This window comes from Vulpes lagopus, chromosome 1 (assembly GCF_018345385.1).
Source record: "Vulpes lagopus strain Blue_001 chromosome 1, ASM1834538v1, whole genome shotgun sequence".
In the NCBI taxonomy this organism is placed as follows: Eukaryota; Metazoa; Chordata; class Mammalia; order Carnivora; family Canidae; genus Vulpes; species Vulpes lagopus.
Genome location: NC_054824.1, coordinates 167,155,331 through 167,178,731, shown reverse-complemented (window position 1 = coordinate 167,178,731; position 23,401 = coordinate 167,155,331). Strand labels below are relative to the sequence as shown.

The 23,401-nt window shown below is 34.9% G+C and overlaps 1 protein-coding gene across 1 annotated transcript in view; it reads left to right on the top strand.

The window, feature by feature from the left end:
• The window catches only part of HMCN1 (hemicentin 1), a 465,430-nt gene that overhangs the window by 180,902 nt on the left and 261,127 nt on the right, over nt 1-23,401 (top strand). Inside the window, exons 7-11 of the mRNA XM_041767864.1 lie at nt 5,409-5,529; nt 6,483-6,746; nt 8,015-8,159; nt 11,486-11,607; nt 17,009-17,284. Coding sequence (XP_041623798.1) covers nt 5,409-5,529; nt 6,483-6,746; nt 8,015-8,159; nt 11,486-11,607; nt 17,009-17,284 — 928 coding nt within the window. The remainder of the gene's footprint in view (nt 1-5,408; nt 5,530-6,482; nt 6,747-8,014; nt 8,160-11,485; nt 11,608-17,008; nt 17,285-23,401) is intronic.

Here is a 23,401-nt window from a genome sequence, read left to right as displayed (position 1 = left end):
GAAGTTGACAAATGCCAAAAACTAAGGCTTTTTTTTTTTTTCAGAGAGCAGTTTACTGGCACTCCATTAACCTGATCTCTCCTAAATGAAAGCATATTTAGAAATGTAACAATGGTAAATGAATAGTTGGAGGTTATTGTTGTGTACTACGCCATAGTATCGAGATAAATCAAGAGATTGTTATCCTAAAATGCTGTGCAAGAGTTAGGTCCTATGGAAAGAACAGTTGAACTTGAAATGGTTGTCACTGAACTTGCTATCTAAACCTAGGCAAGTAATCATTGATTTGAACATCGTTTTCTTTATGATGCTATAAAATCATCTGTGGATACAGGAGGATTATATAAAATAATATGTGAACATACTTTGCACAATGCTCATAGAAATTCAATAAATTCTGGCATTTACTGGTTCTTAAGGAACCTAAGAAAAAGTACCAACATTAGGCATTTAGAAGGCTTTGATATCATTTGTTAAACCTATACTTACTAAGTATGTACTGAGTAATATTTTGTAGATGATGAATATGGCGTTGTTATTGCCTTAAGGGACTTTCAATATAGAGAGGTATTTAATAGGCCTTTGTGCTTAAACTAAGAAGTAGAGCCATCTGCAATAGAGCTGTCCAGAAAGATAGGAGGAGTAACTAATTTTTCCTGGAGCTCTCCATGGTGCTTGTTCCATGGTGCTTTTGTCTGTCCTCTTTTACTCCTCATAGACTCACTCCAATTCAGAAACCTAGACTCTGATCTACTCTATTCCTTTTTTTCTCTTACTCCTTTGTGGATCAAAGTCCACAACTTGTTGACAACTTTAGGATGCCAGTAGATATCTAGTATAATTTTGTCTTTGCCTCAGCTCTGCTCACACTGCAGAAGCCTATGTATTCCTGACTCAGACCCTTCCACAACTTAACTGACATGGCATTTGGAATTCAGAGTAATCATGAATTCAGAGTAATTTTGAATTCATGCATTGAATTCATACAGTAATTCAGTGTAATTCAGATTAAGTTTATTATAGATTGTTATGAACTTGAAAAATTCTATGAATAAATATACTATATGAAATTCAGTTCTCGGAGTTTCTAGCCCATGCAAATCCTGTTTAGTGTCTAGTGTCTAGAAATTTTCCTGTCATGGTTGGAGCTATCATGATGCTGCTAGATTTCCCTCTTCTTAACTACAGAGGTTAAGGGGCTAGGTTATGGTGGCTCTGTGCAGAAATGATGCTTCAAGATATTCTGTAGTGGAGAGCTGATTTTTTGAGTCAAATTCAAATAACCCACATGATATAGATCTACATTATATAAAGATTGAATAGAAAAACATTAAATCAGTAACTGTGGTCTTACTAATTTTATTATATATAAAAAATGATACTAAGATAGCTAGAGTAATTTGAAGGGATAAAGAAAGGGAAAGAATTTGCAGCTGGACTGAATCTCTGACTTAATTACAGAATTAGCTGAATATTCTTTGTCCCTCCAAGACCTTCATATGATTAATTCTCCTCCAACCCCATTGTGTCCACAACTTGTGAGAATCCAGAGCCTTCTCCCAACATTTCTGGAATTTTCTGAAGCTTAGTTTCTTACGATCTTCTTGTCTCCTGATTATTTCTGTGTTGATTATAACTTCTGTACTTTGATGCAGGGCAAAGCTCAGCCTTATCCAAAATATCACAGGAAATCACTAATAATAAGACTTTTGTGAGTTTAGTAGATTTAACTGTATATAGATTTGATGTTATGTCTTGAAGTACCTTGTCCCCTTCTGCTCTCTTCTTGCCCCCATCCTTTTTTTCTTCCCATTATGCCTCTGCTTCTCTCCTCTGAATAGTCTCAGAAGTTCCACATTACTCTCCTACTAGGTAGAGCATTTGGTATGTTTTGGTGTATTTCCTGAAACCAGAATAATCAAATCCACTGAAATAATAATCATAAGAAATGCATAGAGTGACTATAGGAGTTGGTTTCTGGATCCTCAGAGTTCATACTGCAGCTCTGCCACCTGCTGTATCTGTGACTTTGAGCAAGTTACTTCCTGATGTGTGAAATTGGGATAATATACTCTCATCCAGGGGCTTTTATAAAGATCAGAAGTGATTATTTATATAAAAGCCTGTTGTACAGTATGCATTTTATATGTATTAATATTTCTTTCTCCCCCTTTTTCCATTTTCTGGTTCATTTTACCATCATTATACCATAGACCTTTTTGTTCTTATCAACACTAAAATTTGAAAAAGGGATCTCAGCTAAGAAACAGACTAAAATAATAGTTTATCTTAAGAAAACTGACTAAAATGATAAAGTATGGCACTTTTTAAAATGAAAGATTTATTTATCTATTTGAGAGAGAGAGAGAGAGAGAGAGAGAGAGAACATGTGAGTCAGGGAAGAGGAGCGAGACAGAGGGAGAGAAGCAGACCACTCTCAGCACAGAGCCCCAGAGGGGGCTGATCACGGGACCCTGAGATCATGACCTGAGCTGAAATCAAGAGTTGGCTGCCTAAATGACTGAGCCACCCAGGTGCCCCTATGGCACTTTCTTATAAAGACATTTTAATGCGATGTTTTGTGTTCCCAAAATATTATCCAAGTATTGTAATTCTTTTAAGAGAATGATTAAAGAATGATAAATGCATGCATGAGAGTCAGAGATCATTTTTTAACTAATTTAGTTTAAATTTTGTCTTTTGATTATATTTTTAAACCATAATTTTCATTTATTTATGATGCCCTTTGCTCCCATTACCCTGATTAATACAAAGTTAGATATAGTTTTACATGAAAACTGACTTACTTGGAAATATCTTTTTTTTTTATAAACCCTTTAAAATTCTATGCAAATGTTCCTACTGTTTATAGTGTGACATAGAAACATGAAGGTAAAATATTTTATTAACTTATTACCCTTCTTATTTTTGGCATTGCTCAGAGAATAGGAACCCTACATTCTCATTTCAACATACTTTGTTAATTACTGTATTTTAAGGATCAAAATTATTTTATTTTACAATAATTTTATAGAGGTTATAGGAGCTCCCTATTCACCAACTCTGGTTTGTTTTTAATGTATTGGTTAGTAGTAGAAGATGGCATATTTTCAAGCATGGATAATTTCTAGTTTTCTCACTTAGATATTAAGCACTACTCTTAAAACAAATTCTTTGTCAGTTGATAGGTGCATAGAACATTTGTCAGATACTTAACACTTTATGGCAGTCATTTGGCAAAGTATGGGTCATCTGTATCCTTGGTAACCTCAACAGCCATTTTATCATAGGAGACTTTCTGAGCAGCAAGGCAAGTATGATATTAAATGATGTCAGTGAACAAATATAAATCAAGTCATCATAATATTGACCCTTCTGATTGTCTTAACATGAAATCAGTAGGTGATAATGTCTTCAGTAAAGCACTATTGATCTAAAACAGTTGAAATTAGACTTATCAAGGTTTTACATAACCGTTAGGAAATCCTGATTTAAAATCGGATCATAGGGGAGCATCTGGGTGGTTTAGTCGGTTGAGCATTATAGACTTTTGATCTCAGCTCAGATCTTGATGTCAGGGTTGTGAGTTCAAGTCCCACATTGGATGTGGAGCCTACTTAAAAAAAGATAAAATTTTGCTCTATTATATGGAATTCATGAAATATTTTCCTTTAGAAATAATGGAATAAATGGTAGTACTGGACCCCTACACTTCCACATACAGTCTTTTGAAATCCTTAGGAAAATAGGCTGTAGTAATTAGCAGCATCTTTTACACTAAGAATACAAGAAACCTATTTTTATAGAAATGTGGGGTTTTTTTCCCTTCACTTTCATTTTCCTTTTTTTCTTTTTGGACTTTTGTAGGTTCTCCTCAATAAGAAAAAAATATGGTAGCAAAGGGGACATATCTACTCATCTTTCGTCTCCTCGTTGCTAAATAACAAGAAACCACAGTGATTTCGGGAAGACTGTGTAGTTTGCAGAGCTCTGGAGGTGGCGTGTTTTTAATTGTGATGTAGCTTAATCTGGCAGTTGACCAGATTAAAATTTTATGTATAACTATATATAATACAGGCACATATATTTCTAGTGCATTCTATCAATGCTGCTATCATGTGGTCATTTTATTTTGAGAGAGAATATTGGTGATCAATGTAATAAAATAATGGTGAACTCTTGTTCGTAAAGGTGGGTTTTTGAAATGTAGATTCCTAGATTCCACTCATCAAAGATTCTGATCCAGTAAATATGGGCTGTAGCTCAGAAGTCTGCATTTTCAAGAAACAACCTGAGTGATTTTGTGTAGCTGTAGATGTAGGTGGTCCTCAGATCATATTTAGAAAGATATGGAGATACAGGTTAACTATGACATATCTTACCCTTGAAAGACAATGTAGCACTGTGGTGAAGACCCTGGAGCCTGACCTTTTCATTAAAATCCCACCTCTGTAGTTAGGAAGCCTTGTGAACTTGAGAAGCTGCCTAATGAGTCAGTGCCCCATCCCCTTATCTGTGAGATGGTGATGATGACGATATGTATTTGATAGGATTGTAACAAGAATTAAATAAGCCAATGATTTAAAGAGTTTGAACATAGAGGAAGTGCCCAATATACATTAGTGTTTTTTTTACATTAGTGTTATTATTTATCCTGTGTCCCTCATCCAAATTATTTATTACTTATACACATGTGAGTCACTTCAGTGCTGAGTTATCATTCAATATTTAGTTCAGCTGTCATCTTCTTGAGGGGTCTTTAGCCAAACTATTCCTTTCATGTATTTCTAATACTGCATCACATTAAAGATTTCTATTTTTCCATCTGTCTCCCTCACCAGCCATGAGCTCTTAGAGGATAAGAATCATGTTTTACTTACATTTGTGTCTCAAGCTGGGGATGCTGGAGTTAGCTGAAATCTAGATAGTGGTCAGTTCTTGTGCTTGTCCTGACTATATCTTCTCAGAGGCAAAGAAAAAAGAAATATTGTCTAGACTCAAACCTGGATCAAGTTTGAGGGAAAATATTTGGTCCTTCATTCATTTCATTGATATTTGCTAAACATCTACCATGTAAACCACAGTGAACAAAACAAAGATCTGTGTCCTCATGGAGCTTTCATAGATTAAAGTCAGGGCTATTCACTGGTGACTAAACACCTATTTCTTTTAACATTGGACTACAATGTATTACTGAATTTTATTTTAGAGCAGTGCACTGGGATATGTATTATAAAACTTGCATTTAAGATAGAGAATCCTAGTTAAGTTGAGAACACCCAGATCAGAGCGTCAATTATTGGACATTAGTCCTAATTAAACACTACATAGTTTCCCATACTGGTTAGTGTTTATTGTGACTGGTACCATGGGTCAACTGATGGAGTTTGTCTTTAAACATTTTTCAGATTTCTAGCAGTGGAAGGCATTCTGTTCGCATTACTGGCCTTAGTACTATTGATTTCCGAGCTGGCTTTTCCAGAAAGCCCACCCTGGACTTCAAAAAAACAGTCAGCAGACCAGTGCAAGGTTTGTATGTACATATTACCATAATTGACATAGTAGATATCTAAGTGTAAAATATTTCTTGAACTATGATTTTATAATTTTGTAGTATTTGATGAAATTGGGAAACATAGCATCTTTAATTTAAACTTGATTGTATTCTCAATCTAGTCATTTTTTTCTCAAAATGTAGTCCCAAAACCAGTGAAATTACTCAGAGAGTTTGTTAAAAATTAAGATTCTAAAAAAAAAAGAATTAAGATTCTCGGGACCCACCCCAGATCTCCTGAATTAGAACTGAATTAGGTTGGCCCCAGGAATATAACAAGCTCTCCAGTTGATTCCTAAAGTTACTGAACTTTTTAGACTACTGACCTAGATCTTGAGATTTTTTTTTTATCTTGAGACTTTTTACTAGTATCTATAAATCGCCTTGTCCAAGTGAAAAATGTGGATTTTATGTGTATAGATAGCTTAAAAATTAAAGATGTCACATATCATTGTACGTTCTAAGATAAAATTGTTGCCACTTCTTAAAGCATGTTCTTATTTTATTCATGCAAGATTACAGTTTTATAGCTAAAAGGTGCTTAATCCTACTGTGACTCTTCAGTTTTCTCTTTTTCTGGTTGTTAATTTGTTTTATTGGTGAAGTTACTAGAAACATACAAATAGAGTATCTTTAAAACTTAAATATTCATGTAATTAAACATCATGTAACACAGTATTCACAATTCTAGTTTTTCCATGTATAAATTTTATTAAAATACCATAAAAATAATTATTAGGATTTCCAAAGTTTCTCTGGTTATGAAGAACTGTCTTTTATATAGAAAAGATTCTACAATTAGGCCACAATTTATAGGACAATTTGTAGTACTCATGATATTTTCTGTCATTATAATGCAAAGATTTATTTGATATATAGTCTCAATTGCATATTACTTGTAAATAATAACACAGCCTTTCTCCTGTAGGAATACCTACCTACGTGCTGCTGAATACTTCTGGAATTTCCGTCCCAGCCAGAGTAGATCGTCTCGAGCTTCTGAGTATCTCAGGCAGTTCTCTTAAGACTATTCCTATTAAATATTACCCAGACCGAAAACCTTATGGCTTGTGGAATATTTCTGACTTTATACCACCAAATGAAGCTTTCTTTCTCAAAGTAACAGGCTATGATAAAGATGATTATCTTTTCCAGAGAGTATCAAGTGTTTCCTTCTCTAGTATTGTCCCAGGTGAGACATCACTTTATTGAACACTGGAGTGTTGATAATTTAAGGGAGTGATGGTGTCCTAAAAAGAACTAAAAAGTTAAAAAAAAATATATATATATATCTTCATATTGTTACTGGGTTATCAAATTGATGGGCGTTTACATTTAGGTAACACAATTTTTCTTAATCATAAAAAGCATATCCAACGTTTCATGTTAAGTCTCACTGATTGTAGAGCTGAACATTTTGAATGCTTCACTCAGTGCAAGAACTGGAACTTGGAAATTCTGGTCTTCTTACTCTCCCCCTACAAAGCCTGGCACACATATGTAGTATTTGATCAAGTTACCTAAATTGACCAGATGGTCTAAATATTTATATATGATTGTCAGAAACCTACTTCATGAACAGTATTTCATTGTAAACAACTGGTGATAATTCTGCCTTTATGTGATAAGTTGGCAGTTAGTTAACTGTTAAGCTACTTACTCATATATTTGCTATTATATAGAGATAAGACCACAGACTAGGGATTATTTGGAGGCATGAGATGGATAGCATTTCAATTTGTCTATATTTGTTCTATTTCTCAAGGCAATAATAACTGATCAAAATTTAGAACCATTGCTAGAACTGTGGATAGACAAATCTGTATTATTTCTAATATTGTAGTTTTGGATGGAGGGACAACAATTTATCATTTATACATAAGGTTGTAATTTGGGAAATTCAGAAACAACTGTGTAGCTATTCTTTAATTGTTGTCAAATGGTGAGAATAGAACCAACATCAGTATTTCCTCATATATGGTATTCAAAGTTAGTTGTCTTAGCACCTCAACTGAATACTACAAAATCTACTGGATTCTTAAAAATCAGCTTTTCCCATTATTTTTGGGAAAGCAATTACCCTATGCATTCAATTCTGTTATATAAGTTCTTTTCATATATTTACCTTTTTAAATAAAAAGAGATTCTACAATTGATGAAGTATTGTAACTAATTTGATAGTGTGTTTTTTCTTTTTTCTATCTTGGTGACACACAAAATTAATGTGCCTTAAAAATGGAATCACATATTTAATGAAAACTTCAATAAGGGATCCATGGAGATATCCAGAAATTAATAAGGTTTGAACAAAGAAAGATAATTAAAGTGGTTTTTAGTGATTTAGATTAATTGGAATGCAGAGGGTTTACTGGCATAATTAAAGTAGGAAGCTTTTGAATGGATTAACAGGAAGTACCCAATATCATTGTGATCTTATTCCCCATGTTCTTTTCTTCCTAGATGCTCCCAAAGTTACAATGCCCAAGAAAACCCCAGGATACTACCTGCAGCCAGGCCAAATTCCCTGCTCTGTTGAGAGTCTTTTACCATTTACCCTGAGCTTTGTCAGAAATGGAATTACACTTGGAGTAGACCAGTATTTAAAGTGCGTACATGTTTTTATTAGCAATTATAGACAGCATTAGACATCTAAAGACAAATAGATGCTTACTTTAATGTGCTTTTTCATTGGAAATTCTTATTTATTTGTTCCATAGTCTTGGATTATGGCAGTGAACAAACCAAACACAGGTCTATGCCCTCATGGATCTTATACTGTAATTGAGAAAGACAGAAAACAGATATATGCTATAATATGTTAATTTAATAAATGCTAGAATTCACTCAAGGGTTGATGCAGGTTTTGTAGAATCTGAATTTTATATAACTTGAGGGTCTTTTGTTGAGACAAAGAATACGAAATTATGAATACAAAGTTAGGTACGAAACCTTGGAAAGGTCCTTGCAAAAGAGAAAAGCTTAAGAGTTCCTGGCATTGGGGCAAAAAAGTCTCTGAATATAATTTAAAGTGTTATGATAAGTGAATCCAATTAAGCGCTATGGCAAAATGTAGAGTAGATTAATTGGGATGAGGAATGCTGGTAGATGGAGTGCATATGGTTTGGACTTTTAAAGTTACAATTTTAAAATTCAGGATAAGGGACATTTGAGCAAAGGGTGAGAGATGGTCATGCAGATATCTGGGAAAAGCATTTGCATACATACCAGGAACAGTAGTACAAATGCACAAAGGCTGGAAAAGACTGGCATGTGGGAAAGAAAGACAGGAAGGAAGAAGCCAGGGTGGCTAGAGAAGAATAAGAGAGGAAGTCAGGGAAGGAGAATGTGCTGGGGGCAACAAGTGGAGTAGGAGTATGTGTGACTACTGCATATAGCAATCAATGGGAGTGGGCAAGATGGCACTGACTACTTGTGAAGATGGGTGATTGCTTTTAGATAAAAGTAAATAATCTATGATAAAATTAAGTAGAGCTTGAAAATTGGAGGACAATTTCTGGAAATTTTTTTTTAACTTCTTAATGAAACACACTATATTTTGGAAAAAAAAACTCTAGGAATAATATTACAAAACTTCCATGCTGTTAATTCAATACTAATATAAATAACTTCCATAAGATGCTAAATTTTTGATAGTATTAACCTGTTAATCTCTTTATGGATCACTCTAAACAAAAACTATGGCAGGAATGTTCATTATAACAATAGAAAAAAAATCCACTATTTAAAGATTGAGATGTAATATTTCTTGCTCCTTTTTTATATTTTGCATATTTTGATGATTCCCTTAGCTCCATGTTTAATAACAGGCAACATAACTGACCAGGATATGCAATGTTGAAGCTACATAACTGCCTGATGAAATCAAATAATTCTGCTTCATGTTTAAATAGTAACATGTTTCAAAGACACTTGAGATTCTTTATAAACATTAATTCATTAATTCCACACAGTTCCTGGGAGGTAAGCCACAAGAATTCTTTCTCTCATTTTTCCAGCTCTGTGGCCCAGAGATGTGACATGACTTACTGACATATATTAAGCTCGTTGGTTATGAGAGGCTAAAGACAGAATTTGGCATGAGTGGTGATAGATTGATACTCTAACCCTGATTCACTCACACGTCCCTGCCCTAGATTTCCTAATAACTTGAGACATGTGACTTAATCTTTGTTATGTGAGTCGCTATGGTCACTAGGGGGGATGTAAGAGAGAATTAGTTTGCATTAGCAACAGGACACATTTGTATTTGACATGTTCTTCCTTCTTCCAAAGGCCATGCCTTCAAAACTGCTTACTGTGGCCATATAATTTTAATGTTAACTGAGAAGGCTATATGATGAAGGAGAATTATTTTCTTGTAATATTTCATAAAGAAGAGAGGAGCAAGTGTGACTGTAAAGAATATTCTTCAAGCAATCTGACGCTGATTTTGTGCTTTTGAACAAATTTTTTATCCTTCTTCCTGAATGTCAACTTACTTGTTTCTTAAACAAGGGACTTGGGAGTGGAAGAACTGCTACTATCTGTTCTAAAATTTCCCTGTGGCTAAGTTTTTTATGAATTTTAATATAGGCTTGGTTCTGAAGTAGAGATTTCAGAGAACACAAATAACTGTATGTATCTCAAACTCCTGCCTTCCTGGAACTTACCAGTATCTCCGAGACAATGACAGTTATAAACTTGGACTCAGCTTACTGCCGTTAGGCACTAAAGATTTAGCTTAGGTGAACACTAGGCCTTAGAGTCGACTCATAATCCTTTTACTTCTCTGAATGTGACAATAAGGACCTCTGACACCTAATGCAAACACAACTGAATACGCTCAGTTACTAAAATATATGAAATAATGACTTTGCTTATTCTCTCACTTTTCTAATGACAGGAACCTAGGATAGGACTTCACTTTCTCTTACAAAGTCTAGGTTAATGCTAAATACACATTAAGAGCTCAGTAAGCTCTTCATGGGTTTTTCAATGACGGGTATGGTTTGTCTGAATGGCAAGAGATCTGGAGTCATTAGTATGATACTATATCTCACACCACTTTCAGACTCCAGTGGAAGGTGTCTTGATTCTGCAATGGGCTTTTCAAATCTCATCTATGTCTTGAATATTTAAGGTTATAAATTGTATGGATGAATATAAGGAAAAAATTATGAAAATAGCTATGATTTTCAATTCTATTTTAAAACAAGATAATACCTGTTTTGCAGGTTATTAGAATCTTATAAATATCTATTAATTAGGTCTATTGGGATTAAATATCTATTACTAAGACACCTCCAGAAGATGAGAAACAATTTGAATAGTGTTAAAGACAAAGGATAGTGTTTATTAAATTAATGGATAAGTATTATAGCAAATGGATTTTTTTAAATCTCAGTGACAAGTTTGATAATAAAACTGATAGTTTTTTTTTTCTTTTCTCAGTGCATGCACTTCTATGGCTTTATGTCGAGCTTGTACATAAGAAAGTTAAAGAGAACTTATCTTTTTGGAATCAAAAAGTCTATTCTCTCTTTTCAAAGTTATGAATTACCTGGTTGAATTGCTTTGGTTTAAGAACCCCCACTGAACATGACCCAAAACTGGAAATAATATGGAAGGAGAGAGGACTTAAGGAATGTTTCTCTAATAACTCGTTATCTTATATTTTGACATGGCTAGAAAATGTTTCCCTAAAGAAATTTACAAACTCCATATCTTATTACCTTTGTTATTCTTTTGCTCAGAGAGCTTAACATTTTAATTAAAAGGTGTGTCATTTTAAGCTATAAGAATTCTTCAGTTTAATCCGTTTATTTTTACATGTCCTTTTGAATGATTACTTTAAAAAAATAGTGGAATCACTGCTTTCAGCTTTACCTTGTTTTTGTCATAACTAAAAAGGTTTCTATTTTCTTACCCCAGAGAATCTGCCAGTGTGACCTGGGAGATTGAAAAGGTCACTTTGTCTGATGAAGACACCTACGAGTGCATCGCCGTCAGCAGTGCAGGGACTGGACGGGCACAGACATTTTTTGATGTGTCAGGTAATTATCATGAATTTGCAGTTGCCTACATTCTAATGCATCTATGGAAATGGGACGTTTGCTAATCCTGGCTTTGCCACATATTAGCTGTGTGTCCTTCCTTGGGCTAATCACTTAAGGACTCAGTGCATTGGTTTCCCGAACTATAGAATGAAGGTTGTGTCAGTAATGGTCTGTGTCTATGGAGAAGCTGTGAGGATAAATGAGATAGTATACGTAAAGCACATAGGAGAGAGCCTAGCACATGGAAACACTTGACAGACCTCAGGTATTGCTGTTGTTGTTGTACTATTATCATTATTATTGTGGGGGCTCAATAAATATTTTTGGAAATGACCATATAGCATTTTTATTAAAATTTAAAGAAATTTAAAGGAAGGGATACAATTTAAGAAAAGAAAGAGTTCTATTCTGGGAATAACAAAGTTAAACTTTCCCTTTCCTGTCTTGTATCCATATTAAGCAGAGTGCTTTTCTGAGTGAATTCTGACATTAAATTGAAGACAGTAAAATAAATAAATAAATAAATAAATAAAAATAAATTGAAAACAGTAATGATAGTGATCCATGTTCAAGAAACACAGGGCCTAGTAGTTACAATATTTGTATTAAGAAGAGTGGAAGAAATGCTAATTATTTTGCTTTTATGTTATTTTTATTTTATTTTAAAAATTTTATTCATCTATGTATGAGAGAGAGAGAGACAGAGACATAGGCAGAGGGAGAAGCAAGCTCCGTGCAGGGAGCCCGATGTGGGACTCGATCCCGGACTCTGGGATCACACCCCAGGCTGAAGGCAGGCGCTAAACCACTGAGCCACCGAGGGATCCCCTAATTATTTTGCTTTTAGATAGCGTGCTTCCTATGAATAAATGGTAGGCAAAACTCATTGCTTGTTTTTTTTTTTTCATTGCTTGTTAAGACAGAATATATCTTAGTGAAAAAATCATTTTTTCCTTTAATCTCCCAGAATTCTTAGGACACAGAAAGATTATCATTTGTCACCAAATATCAGGATTAAGCCACTTACTCAGCATAAATCTAGAATTTATTGGAAAGTTTGTTTCAACTGAATTATTTTCTACTTGCCTTGTGGACCAGTGTTTCTGGGTGTTTAATAGTAACCCTATTCTGACCTAAATGTAGCTGCTGAGTTTTTTAACAATGTCTATATCTGCTTTTAGTACCAATGTGCATTTTCTTGAGACAGTTTAAGGACACAAGAAACTGTAGAATTGTGGGACTGTTTAGAAGTCTAGGATTTATGTTTGTTATCAATAAATCCAAGCTGAACTTTAAAACAGAGGCATGTAAGCATGTTCTTCTTGGAGTGGATTTATTTGTGTTCTCTTATTCTTAGAAAAATAAAGTTTGCCTTTTGAAACGATCTCGTTGACATGCATCATAAACTATTCATTTTTTTCATCTCCAGTAATTATGAAAAGTGTTGGAATTGTGTCAACGTTCCTCAGCTCCTGGGAAAACAAACACTTGAGCACTTGAGGTTTTGGGTTTTTTTTTTTTCCTCCAACAATATTAATTAAGGGAAAGACAGGGAAATAAGTTTGAGTGAGTGGATTTAGACATCTTACATAAACAACTGGGAAGTGCCAATAAGAATTTGTGAACTGACTATTAAGAATTTGGCTCTGGGGTCAGTAACTTCCATATGTGTGTTGTACACATGCCCCTCTAGTTTAATTTGTGCCAACCAGGCACTGGTGTCATGAGGAAATTATACTGTGCCCAAGCCAGTTTTCAAGAATTGTGTCCCATTCAGTCAATTAGGAAAGAAAGAGCAGAAACGCTGATGGTAATGGCAATGACTTACAATCACAGAAGTAACAAGCAAGCACCCCTTTGGACGTGGAAGAGTAGACATTTCTTTCTGGGCTCCCCATTGCCTCAAACTTCCACCTACTTCTGAGTCCTTTTTTCACCTCTGCTGAGATTCCAGCAGTTACCTGACCAGCACACTGAAATCAAGTGCAAATTCACAGGATAGTTAGATCTTTTATTTTGGAAAGGAGTGTTAGAAGACAAGGCATTAGGGGATAGTGATGTTCTTGTGTCACTCTGGACACCAATTTATTTAGCAAAGCCAAAGGGCACCCAAAAGCAGTTTAAAAAAAAGCTAAAGTTCTGCCAATATGTTACTTCAAAATTTCCAGCATTTTCTTCTAGTTGACATGTTTAAAGATTTTTTGGTTCATGTGAAATGTTGATTATTGAATGTTTTAAATGCAAAATGGGTTTAAAAAACATTGTACCTCTTTTATTGTATAAATACATAGAAACGAATAGAGTTGCAGAGACATGGAAAACTCATTCTTTTCAAGTGATATTTAGTGACTTATAGTTTAATACTATTACTTAGTTACATTAATGTACTGAATTTCTTTATTAACGCATTGCCCCTTCCTCAATGCACACACATAGAGTACTATAATTCTGGGTTTAAGAAAAATACTGAGAATAGAGAAAACTTGTCAGGGGCATGCCAGTGACAAGTAATCTTAAATTGTAATTATAGTATATTATTTTAGAGCAGGATACAACTTGGAAATAATCTTGTACTACCAAATCATTTTGTAGGTAAAGAAACTGAAGCCCAGAGCAGGCAAGTGACCCATTACGGTTACAAGACAGGTAGTGAAAATATTCCTGCCCTCCTAACTCTCTGTCCAGTGATCTTTACCTAATGTTACAAGGCCTATACTTTTCATTCACCTCTCAGTTTTGAGGTTCCATCTCTGATTCTTTTATTCTATCCCCAGTCATTTTTTCACATAAGAAGGACTAACTTCCAAGACCAGACTAAGTATTCTGTTATCACGGGATATGGGCTACCCTGGAAAGGGGGCCTTACCCTGAGCATGTTAGCATCCTTGGCTATGAGCTGTATATAGCCAACAAGCATAGGCAGCTAGGGAAATGAGTGCCTTGGTCCTTAATAGGGATCTAGGCATGTGTCTAGCGTTCCTTACATGCCTAATGTGAGATTTTCTGTTTCCTAAAAATCTCAAAAAATACCTAGTTGAAGAAGTTTGTTTCCAAAGAACAAAACAAGAAAACCACATAAAACATCATATGACCTTCAGGAAGGTCTTATAGAATATGAACATATGAATGTAGTATCACTTTCAGGTCCTGGGTGGTCTTTGGCATCTTTCATGTTAGAGTAATAGAGTAATAGAACATTAGAACTACAAATTATCTTTAAGATAACCTAATTTAATCAGGTACCTGGGTGGCTCAGTCAGTTACGCATCCAAGTTTTGATTTCAGCTCAGGTCATGATCTTAGGGTTGTGAGATAAAGCCCCACATCGAACCCTGCATTGGGCTCTGTACTAGGTGTGGATCCTACTTAGGATTCTCTTTCTGCGTCCCTGACTCCTGCTCTCTCTCTCTTCCTAAAAATAAAAAAAAATAAAAATAAAAAAAATAAAAAGCTATCCTAATTTAGTCATCTCATTTTTCAGACAGGGAAACAAACCCTATAGATAAATTGACTTCTCTAAGGTCACACACCTAAGGATAAAACTAGGCAGCCTATAGTTGTCAGATTAGGCAAATAAGAACATAGAATGCCCAGTTAAATTTGAATTTCATATACATGTGTCTGAAGTAATTTCATGAGACATATGTATACTAAAATATCTATTTGATGTTTATCTGAAATTAAATTTAACAAGGCATCTCATATTTTCTGTGTCAATCCTAGCCAGACTCCAGAACTTTCTTTGTCATGTACTCTGTCCACTTGATTCACTAGCTATTTTCCTAACAGGTTTTAAAAACATAGCAGAATGATAAAAAATTGTTTTTTAAATAATAACTTTAAGTAGCATCTACTCTTCCAAAAATGTTTGGAAAACAAGGATAAATATAAAGAAAAATATGAAAAATATACACATTTCTATTCCTCAGAGATTACCGTATGCTTTTGGCATATTGCTTCCAGGTTTTTTCTAGGCTTATGATTCATTTGCACTTATAAAGGTTTTAAATAAAGAAGAATAAAATTTGATCTTGAATATCTGATACTCTTTCATATTTAAACTAAGACAGGCACATGGGTTCAGCTAACACAGCTCACCACAGTTTTTATTGCTGTAGTAGTGTTGAATAATGACTTGCTACATCAGATCATTATAAAGCACTTGGGCAGAGTGTACTTTAAAGCGGTGTTTGTATTTATTCTCAAACCTAACTAGAGTAGTATGTGATTCTAGAATGTTGGCAAAGTATTTAATTAGTAAGTAGCTTCTGACCACATCTGAAATGTGCATGCATTTTTCAATACCTTTTGTGTGCGTGGCTTTATGTGTACAATTTTATTAAAGGCCTACACCTACTCTTAACTTGACCTTCTTTCTTTTATTTTTATTTTTTTATTCATAGAGACAGAGACAGAGAGAGAGAGGCAGAGGCACAGGCAGAGGGAGAAGCAGGCACCATACAGAGAGCCTGACATGGGACTCGATCCGGGGTCTCCAGGATCACGCCCTGGGCTGCAGGCGGCGCTAAACCGCTGCGCCACTGGGGCTGCCCTTAACTTGACCTTCTTAAATCAAAATATTCCTCATGCCTCTGGGGGAACATTTGTCATAGGTTGCAGTTGTACTCCTTAATGAGATTGTGACTCTTCTTTTTTTTTTTTTTTTTTTTTTTTTTTTTTTTTTTTTTTTTTTTTTTTTTTTTTTTTTTTTTTGATTGTGACTCTTCTTAAAGCGAATACTATCATACTGAGTACACTATTGTCTACCATACTTTGTGTCCTCTCTTCTTTAAAACACTAAAGAAGAATCTTTACATTTAAAAAAATCTATAAATGCTATTCTTCAAAACTCAAATAAAAATTTGCCTCATTTCACAATCCTAAATTAGTCTAATCATATCCTTTTGCCATGCCTTTTTGGTTCTCACATCTATAATTTATAAATTTAAACTTCAGTACACTTTGGTATGTAAACAAGCACTGATTTCTCTTTTTTTTTTACACTGAGGATTAAAGGAACTAAAAACACATTATTTGCATGGTGTCTTCAAGTTACAAGTACCCTATGCTATTATTTGCTTTTACAGTAAGATGTTTTAAAATTAGAGAATATTCAAATCTTAAATTAAAGACATGCCTTTAAAACTACATGTTTGGCAGATGTGATAAAAATTAGATGGATGATATGTCTTTAAAACATGCACTACTTTTTAAGAATCTTTTAATGAGATGGTAACTTTTTTCGGGTCATAGACATATGTATTAATGAATAGGTTCTCTTGTACTGCATCTTCCCTACAAGATTTTCAATACATACTCATTAAATTTTTAAACTACATCTCTAAGTGAGCAAAATGGCTGTTAGGTCTCTTGATTTGAATGTTTTGATTTCACACAGAGCCCCCTCCTATCATCCAAGTGCCTGATAATGTTACAGTCCCTCCTGGAGAAAGAGCAATTTTGACATGTCTCGTCATCAGTGCAGTGGATTACAACCTAACCTGGCAGAGGAATGACAGAGATGCAAGACTGGCAGACCCAGCAAGAATGAGGAGTTTGGCTAACTCCTCATTGGAGCTAAGGACTGTGAAGTTCAATGATGCTGGGGAGTATCAGTGTGTGGTTTCCAATGAAGGAGGATCGTCAGCTGCTTCAGTTTTCCTCACAGTGCAAGGTATGTGCATGTGGTAACTTTGGAGTTATGGTATCTACCTCTCTTCTTTCTTTGATCTTTATTCCCTTAAGTTGGCCCTTTGAGAATGACAGTGTCTACCCACAACAGTGTTTTGAATGGTGGAGGCCTTATGGATCATAAGTAGACTAAAGCTGACTAAACTGGAAACTAAAACATCCCTGACAAATAGATGACTTTTTAAGATAAACACTAGTCCTTTTAAGAGACTTTTATTTTAAGCAACTGTAAATAGAAACTGTCTCTGGATGGTTTTAATAGTTTTAATTTCTCCAGTCTATCATATGGTTTTCAAAAAAAACTAAGTGTTTTAGTAATTGGTTTAAAAAAATCCTTCCCAATTTGAGTATTATATTATTTCCAATATAATTAATTTACATTTGTTTATTTATTTATTTAGAATGTGGGCAGGCAGGGGGAGGGGCAGAGGGAGAGAGAATCTCAAGCAGACTCCTCTCTGAGTGTGGAGTGTGACTCCAGGCTCGATTTCACAACCTTGAGATCATGACCTGAGCCAATATCAAGAATGGACCTCTTAACCCACTGAGCCACCCAGGCGCCCCCCAATTTATTTTGTTTTATTTTATTTTATTATTTTTTAAGATGTTATTTATTGATGATAGACAGAGAGAGAGAGAGAGAGAGAGAGAAGCAGAGACACAGGCAGAGGGAGAAGCAGGCTCCATGCCGGGAGCCCAACATGGGACTCGATCCCAGGCCTCCAGGATCACGCCCTGGGCCAAAGGCAGGTGCTGAGAACAGCTGAGCCACCCAGGGATCCCCCAATTTTATTTTTTAAATTAAGGTTTAAGATGTTTCTCATCTTGGTGAAATTTTATTAAATTTTAGCAAGGTTGTTTTTATCTTACTTATCTTATGCACACAAGTGCTTATTGATAATAAACCAATGTAAGCTAGTCTTTAATTATGTCTTTATAGACTAAATGTCTAGGTAGCTTAAAACAGTGTGTTAACCATGTGGTTTACTAGCTACAAATATATATATTCTTCAGGACAATCAAATGAAGATTAGAAACTATTCCAAAGTATCTCTTGGAGTAGAATTGTATTTGGCTTCTAAATGTCTATATATGGGCAGAGAGCCTTAATGTAATGAACAAATTACTCTTGGCAGTTCTATGCTCTTAAACAAAAAGATTCAGTTGCTACATCAACAGAATATTTCATTTCAAGTCCTTGATGTGGGAGACTGATTGCATCAGGATTGTGTCTGGCTATTTGGTTATAGTATTAGAAACAACTTTATAACATGCCTGAAGTAACACTCTCAGATGATTTTTTAACAAGGTTATCTAACAGAATGACCATTGCATCTCAGGGCTAGCACTGAGAACATTAATGGCAGAAAAGTGAAACTACCATGAGAATTAACAAAACGGTTGACATCTGATTCCAGTTTTCTCACTGGTAGTTGAGATATGTCCTGCAATCCGAATGTGTGTCTTTTGTTAGTTGATCTGGTGACTTCTCTAGGGAAACATTGCTTTTGTAAATGGCTCACTGCATTTCCACATGGTAAACTGTCTAGATAATTTGAGTCTGTTCAAGTGGTAACTTGAGTTACCAGAATTTTGAGACTGTTTTTACTAAACTGATTGTTTCAGATAGAATAAAATGCTAATGGACTTCTGACATTTGATCTTGGTTCTTTACTTGAAGTTTCTTAGAATGAGATTGTAAAATAAAATCGGAGCTTTCCTAGTTTCCCCAGGTTAACTTTTCAATGCATTTGTATTCAATTAGAATTCAATTACAGCAGTGATTCTCAAACTTTCATGGATAAAGAATTATCTAAGGAATTTATTTTTTTTAAAAAAACGGATTTCTAACCACATATCTAGAGATTCTGATTTCCTAGGCCTGGTGTTAGGGCCTAAGAATCTGCATTAATAAAAGAACTCTCAGGTAGTTTCATGGATAACATTTCCTGAAATAGCATTTGAATCTATTCTACAGAATGAACCCTGTGATCTAGAAAAATATATCTTTAAAAGAAGCCCTTGACTCTTTTCTTTCTGGAAAAATAGAGTCATTATTATCCAATGATTTAAATAACTGCTGAGGTAAGATATTTTATGATATACAAAACATAAATACAAAAGACATATGACATTACCTGATTACTGGCTAGTATGTATAATATCTAGTGGTATTGAGTTATTTTATGGTTGTCTAGTTGGCCTTGAGTTTGAGAGGTGAATTGCTATGAAAAAGGACAAATTGCTATTAAAAATCCAACAATACTATATAGTGTTGATGACACTTGTTTAATAAAAAATGAGAGCTCTAGCTAATAGCTCTAGCATTAGTTTATGGTTGAATGTACTATTGCAAAGCTATGGATATTTGACGAAATAAAGTGTTATACCTAGGGTTATAATTTATGAGAATAAAAGATGCTTGTCAACTAATGACATTGGATCTAAAATTATAACTTAATTTCATTTATATGCAGTAAACTGTTTTTAAAAGCAGAAATAGAAAACAGTTCCAGAAAATTTAAAAAATAAAATAGTTACTTCCACTGAATACACTACTTTAAGACTAATTTTCTTGCTCATACGGGACTCAATAGTCTAATTCATAGCCTCGTTTACATTTCTTTACTTCCATATGTCTGTTTGGAAACTACTGCTATCTGGAATAATTTTAGAAGTTAGACATCCATAGTTTACAAAATTTGGGTAGTAGTTGAAATATATAATTAGCAAGAATTTTCTGATTTAAAATAGCATATCTGTAGCTGCTGCAACCTCTCCTCATTAAGGGTAAAATATCAGTAAGGACCTCAGAATGATAAAACTGAAGAATACCAAAACCCAGTGGCAATTGACAGTAGCAAAACATTTTGGAGGAATTTTGTAGCTATTATATATAAAGATTTTTATTTATATATATGTATATATAATATAAATATGCATATGTAATATTTGTATTTTAAGGTCTGTGGAATGAAAATCTCAATCAGTGGTCCATCTTTTTTATGTTCACATGAAAGCTGGCAGGATGTATCTTTTTCCTTCTGTTTCATAGTTTGCTCCAAAAAGAGAGTATTACTCTTTAGGAAGCCATATGCTGTCTCCTCACACATATTAATAGCAATAACCATCGAGTCAGGAGAATGTGGGACAAAAAGTAGACAGGCAAGTGAGGCCCATGTAGGGAATTGTAACCTGGACATATGTTTGTCTCCAAGTGAAAATATTTGGAAACAAGAGAAACATTGATGGGGGTGTCAACTAAGGATTTTAGAGACAGATGGTAGCAGAGGGGAGCATCCCAATCTCTGCCTGAAGAGCATCGTAGATGAGAATTGTGCAGGGAGCTGTGCATATCAGACTGTCTCAGCTGCAGAGCTGCAAAGGCAGTTCCACTGGAAGAGAAGTAGCCAAATAATCAAGCTAGGTGTATCCAAATACCTTGTTGACAGACACTGGGTCTGGGTTTGATGTCACCTAATTTGAGGCTGAATAAACAGAAAATTATCAAACAAAACAGGGAAAAAAAGCATTATGCCTGAGAAAAACATACTGGGAAACAAAACAAGGGGGGCATGGCTTAGAAGAAATGGATGCTTCTGAAAACAGTTTATTCTAAAGACTGAGGGGAAAATGTTTAGTGCCACCAGTGTCTTTCTAAAAGACCTATCTTCAAAAAAAAAAAAACAAAAAACAAACAAACAAAAAAAACCTAAAAGACCTATCTTCCTTTGAGCAGGAGTATATATATTGATTAAGGAGGAACTGGCTGAGGTGGCAGGAAAACAAGAAGTCTGATGGAATAAGAAAGGATTTGTTGGGCAATCCTGGTGGCCCAGTGGTTTAGCGCTGCCTTCAGCCTGGGGTGGAGATCCTGGAGACCAGAGATCAAGTCCCACATTCAGGCTCCCTGTATGGAGCCTGCTTCTCCCTCTGCCTGTGTCTCTGTCTCTCTCTCTCTCTCTCTCTCTGTGTCTGTCATGAATAAATAAATAAATCTTAAAAAAGAAAGTATTTGATGTTAAAATGCAATAATATAATGCAAATCTGAATTAGAGGCACTAAAAAGCAGAATTTATATTACATAAAAATAAAATCAGGGATGTGGTGCATAAATTTGAGAAGTTCTTGCAGAATGTTTAAGAAAAGAACTAAGAGTGAATAATATGTTTTTTTAAGGCAGAAATAAAAATCAGAGACAGAACTTGGAACTTCAAGATTTATTAGGTATATGGCATATGGTACATAACAAAGACAAGGGAACCTAAAGAAATAGAAAAAGATATATTTGAGGAAAATTATGCTAGGGAGGAAAACAAAAATTGTCCTGGGTGAGCAAATCAAGTCAGGTCAATGAAGAGAGAATTTCATCTAGACACATCTTGGCTGTAATTTCAAATTATTGACATAAGGAAAATCCACAAGTATATGTTCGGACTACACCAATATATTGTAAACTGGGGGATAAAATCAGACTGGCATCAGACTTCTCAGATATGTGAAAGGCTAGAACATAATTGCAATGAGTATTTGTCATGTTTTGGTTCTTAGGGTCTGAACGTGTCCTCTAATTTGGGAAGAAATTCTTTATTATCTTAGTGGGAAGTAGAAAGGCAGATGAAATCAGATAATTCCTTTCCCCATCCTAGAATCAGCCACTCCAATGCTCCCAGTGGAACTTTAACTCTTGTTTAGATCATGGGCACTTAAAAGACTTCAAGTTTGGCAGGATCTTGACTTTTTGAGTACAGCAGTAGCAGAAGCAAGTGTCCTAGTAGTGCTTTTCCATCATTCTCATCTCCTTTCGTGACATTAACCTCATCAATTTACCAGAAGATCCTTGAGAACCAACACAGATCCTAGAAGCTATGGCTGTTTGAATCAGTCACATAATGAACATGAGAGAATGTTAATGCGTTGATATACTTCTTTCATCATGAGAATTCCTCACTGTAGAGGTAATGGTGTAATTAAACCCAGGAATCTCCCGAAAGGGGATTCCCTCAAGCCGGGTTTACAATACACAAAAGTCTGGCTAGTCAAACATATAAACAAATTGGATCCACTCACAGTTAAGCCAGGAAGGGGGAAAAAAACCAATTAGATTGATAGAAGTAAAAATGTCAATATGAGATTGACCACTGCTTGTTTGGAGGCAATAGAACTATGAATGGCCTTCTTTCTTATGTTTTTCTGTACTTAAAAAAAAAAAAAGTATTTAATAAGAATGTATTATAATTTGTGACATAGGATATAAAATTTTTGAGAGTGCCCACCTTTTATTGAAGGATTGAATTATGTATGGGTAATGTATTTTCTTTCTTTGCTAAATATCCCATAAATTTGCTTTATCACTTTTATATTTAAGATAATTAAGATATAGGGATACCTGGTGGCTCAGTGGTTGAGCGTCTGCCTTGGGCTCAGGACGTGATCTCTGGGTCCTGGGATCGAGCCCCACATCCGGCTTCCCACAGAGAGCTTGCTTCTCCCTCTGTCTATGTCTCTGCCTCTCTTTCTGTGTCTCTTGTGAATAAATGAATAAAATCTTAAAAAGAATAATTAAGATGTAATTAAAGTTAATGAGTGTAAAAATAAATAATAATTAAATTAAGAAATAATGCCCCCCCCCCAAAAAGAAGTAATGCCTCTCAGTGTCAACTTAGTACTTTTATCAGTATGAAAATTCATATTTAGGAACGCCTGGGTGGCTCAGCTGTTGATTATCAATCTTCGGCTCAAGGCTTGGTCCCAAAGTTCGGGGATCAAGTCCCACACTTGAGGGAGGCCCCCTGGGAGGGAGGGAGCTTGCTTCTCCCTCTGCCTGTGTCTTTGCCTCTCTCTGTGTGTATTTCATGAATAAATAAATAAAATCTTTTTAAAAATTCATATTTGGAAGTTCAAGGGTCTGGAATTTATAGGATTATATTATAGAAGAAACTGTATTAAAAATTATTTCTGAAGCAGGAGCACCTGGGTGGCTGAGTCGTTTAAGCATCTGATTCTTGATTTTGGCTCAGGTCATAATCTCAGAATCATGAGATCAGGCCCCACCACGTTGGGCTCCAGGCTCCGTGCTGGGTGTAGAGCCTACTTAAGA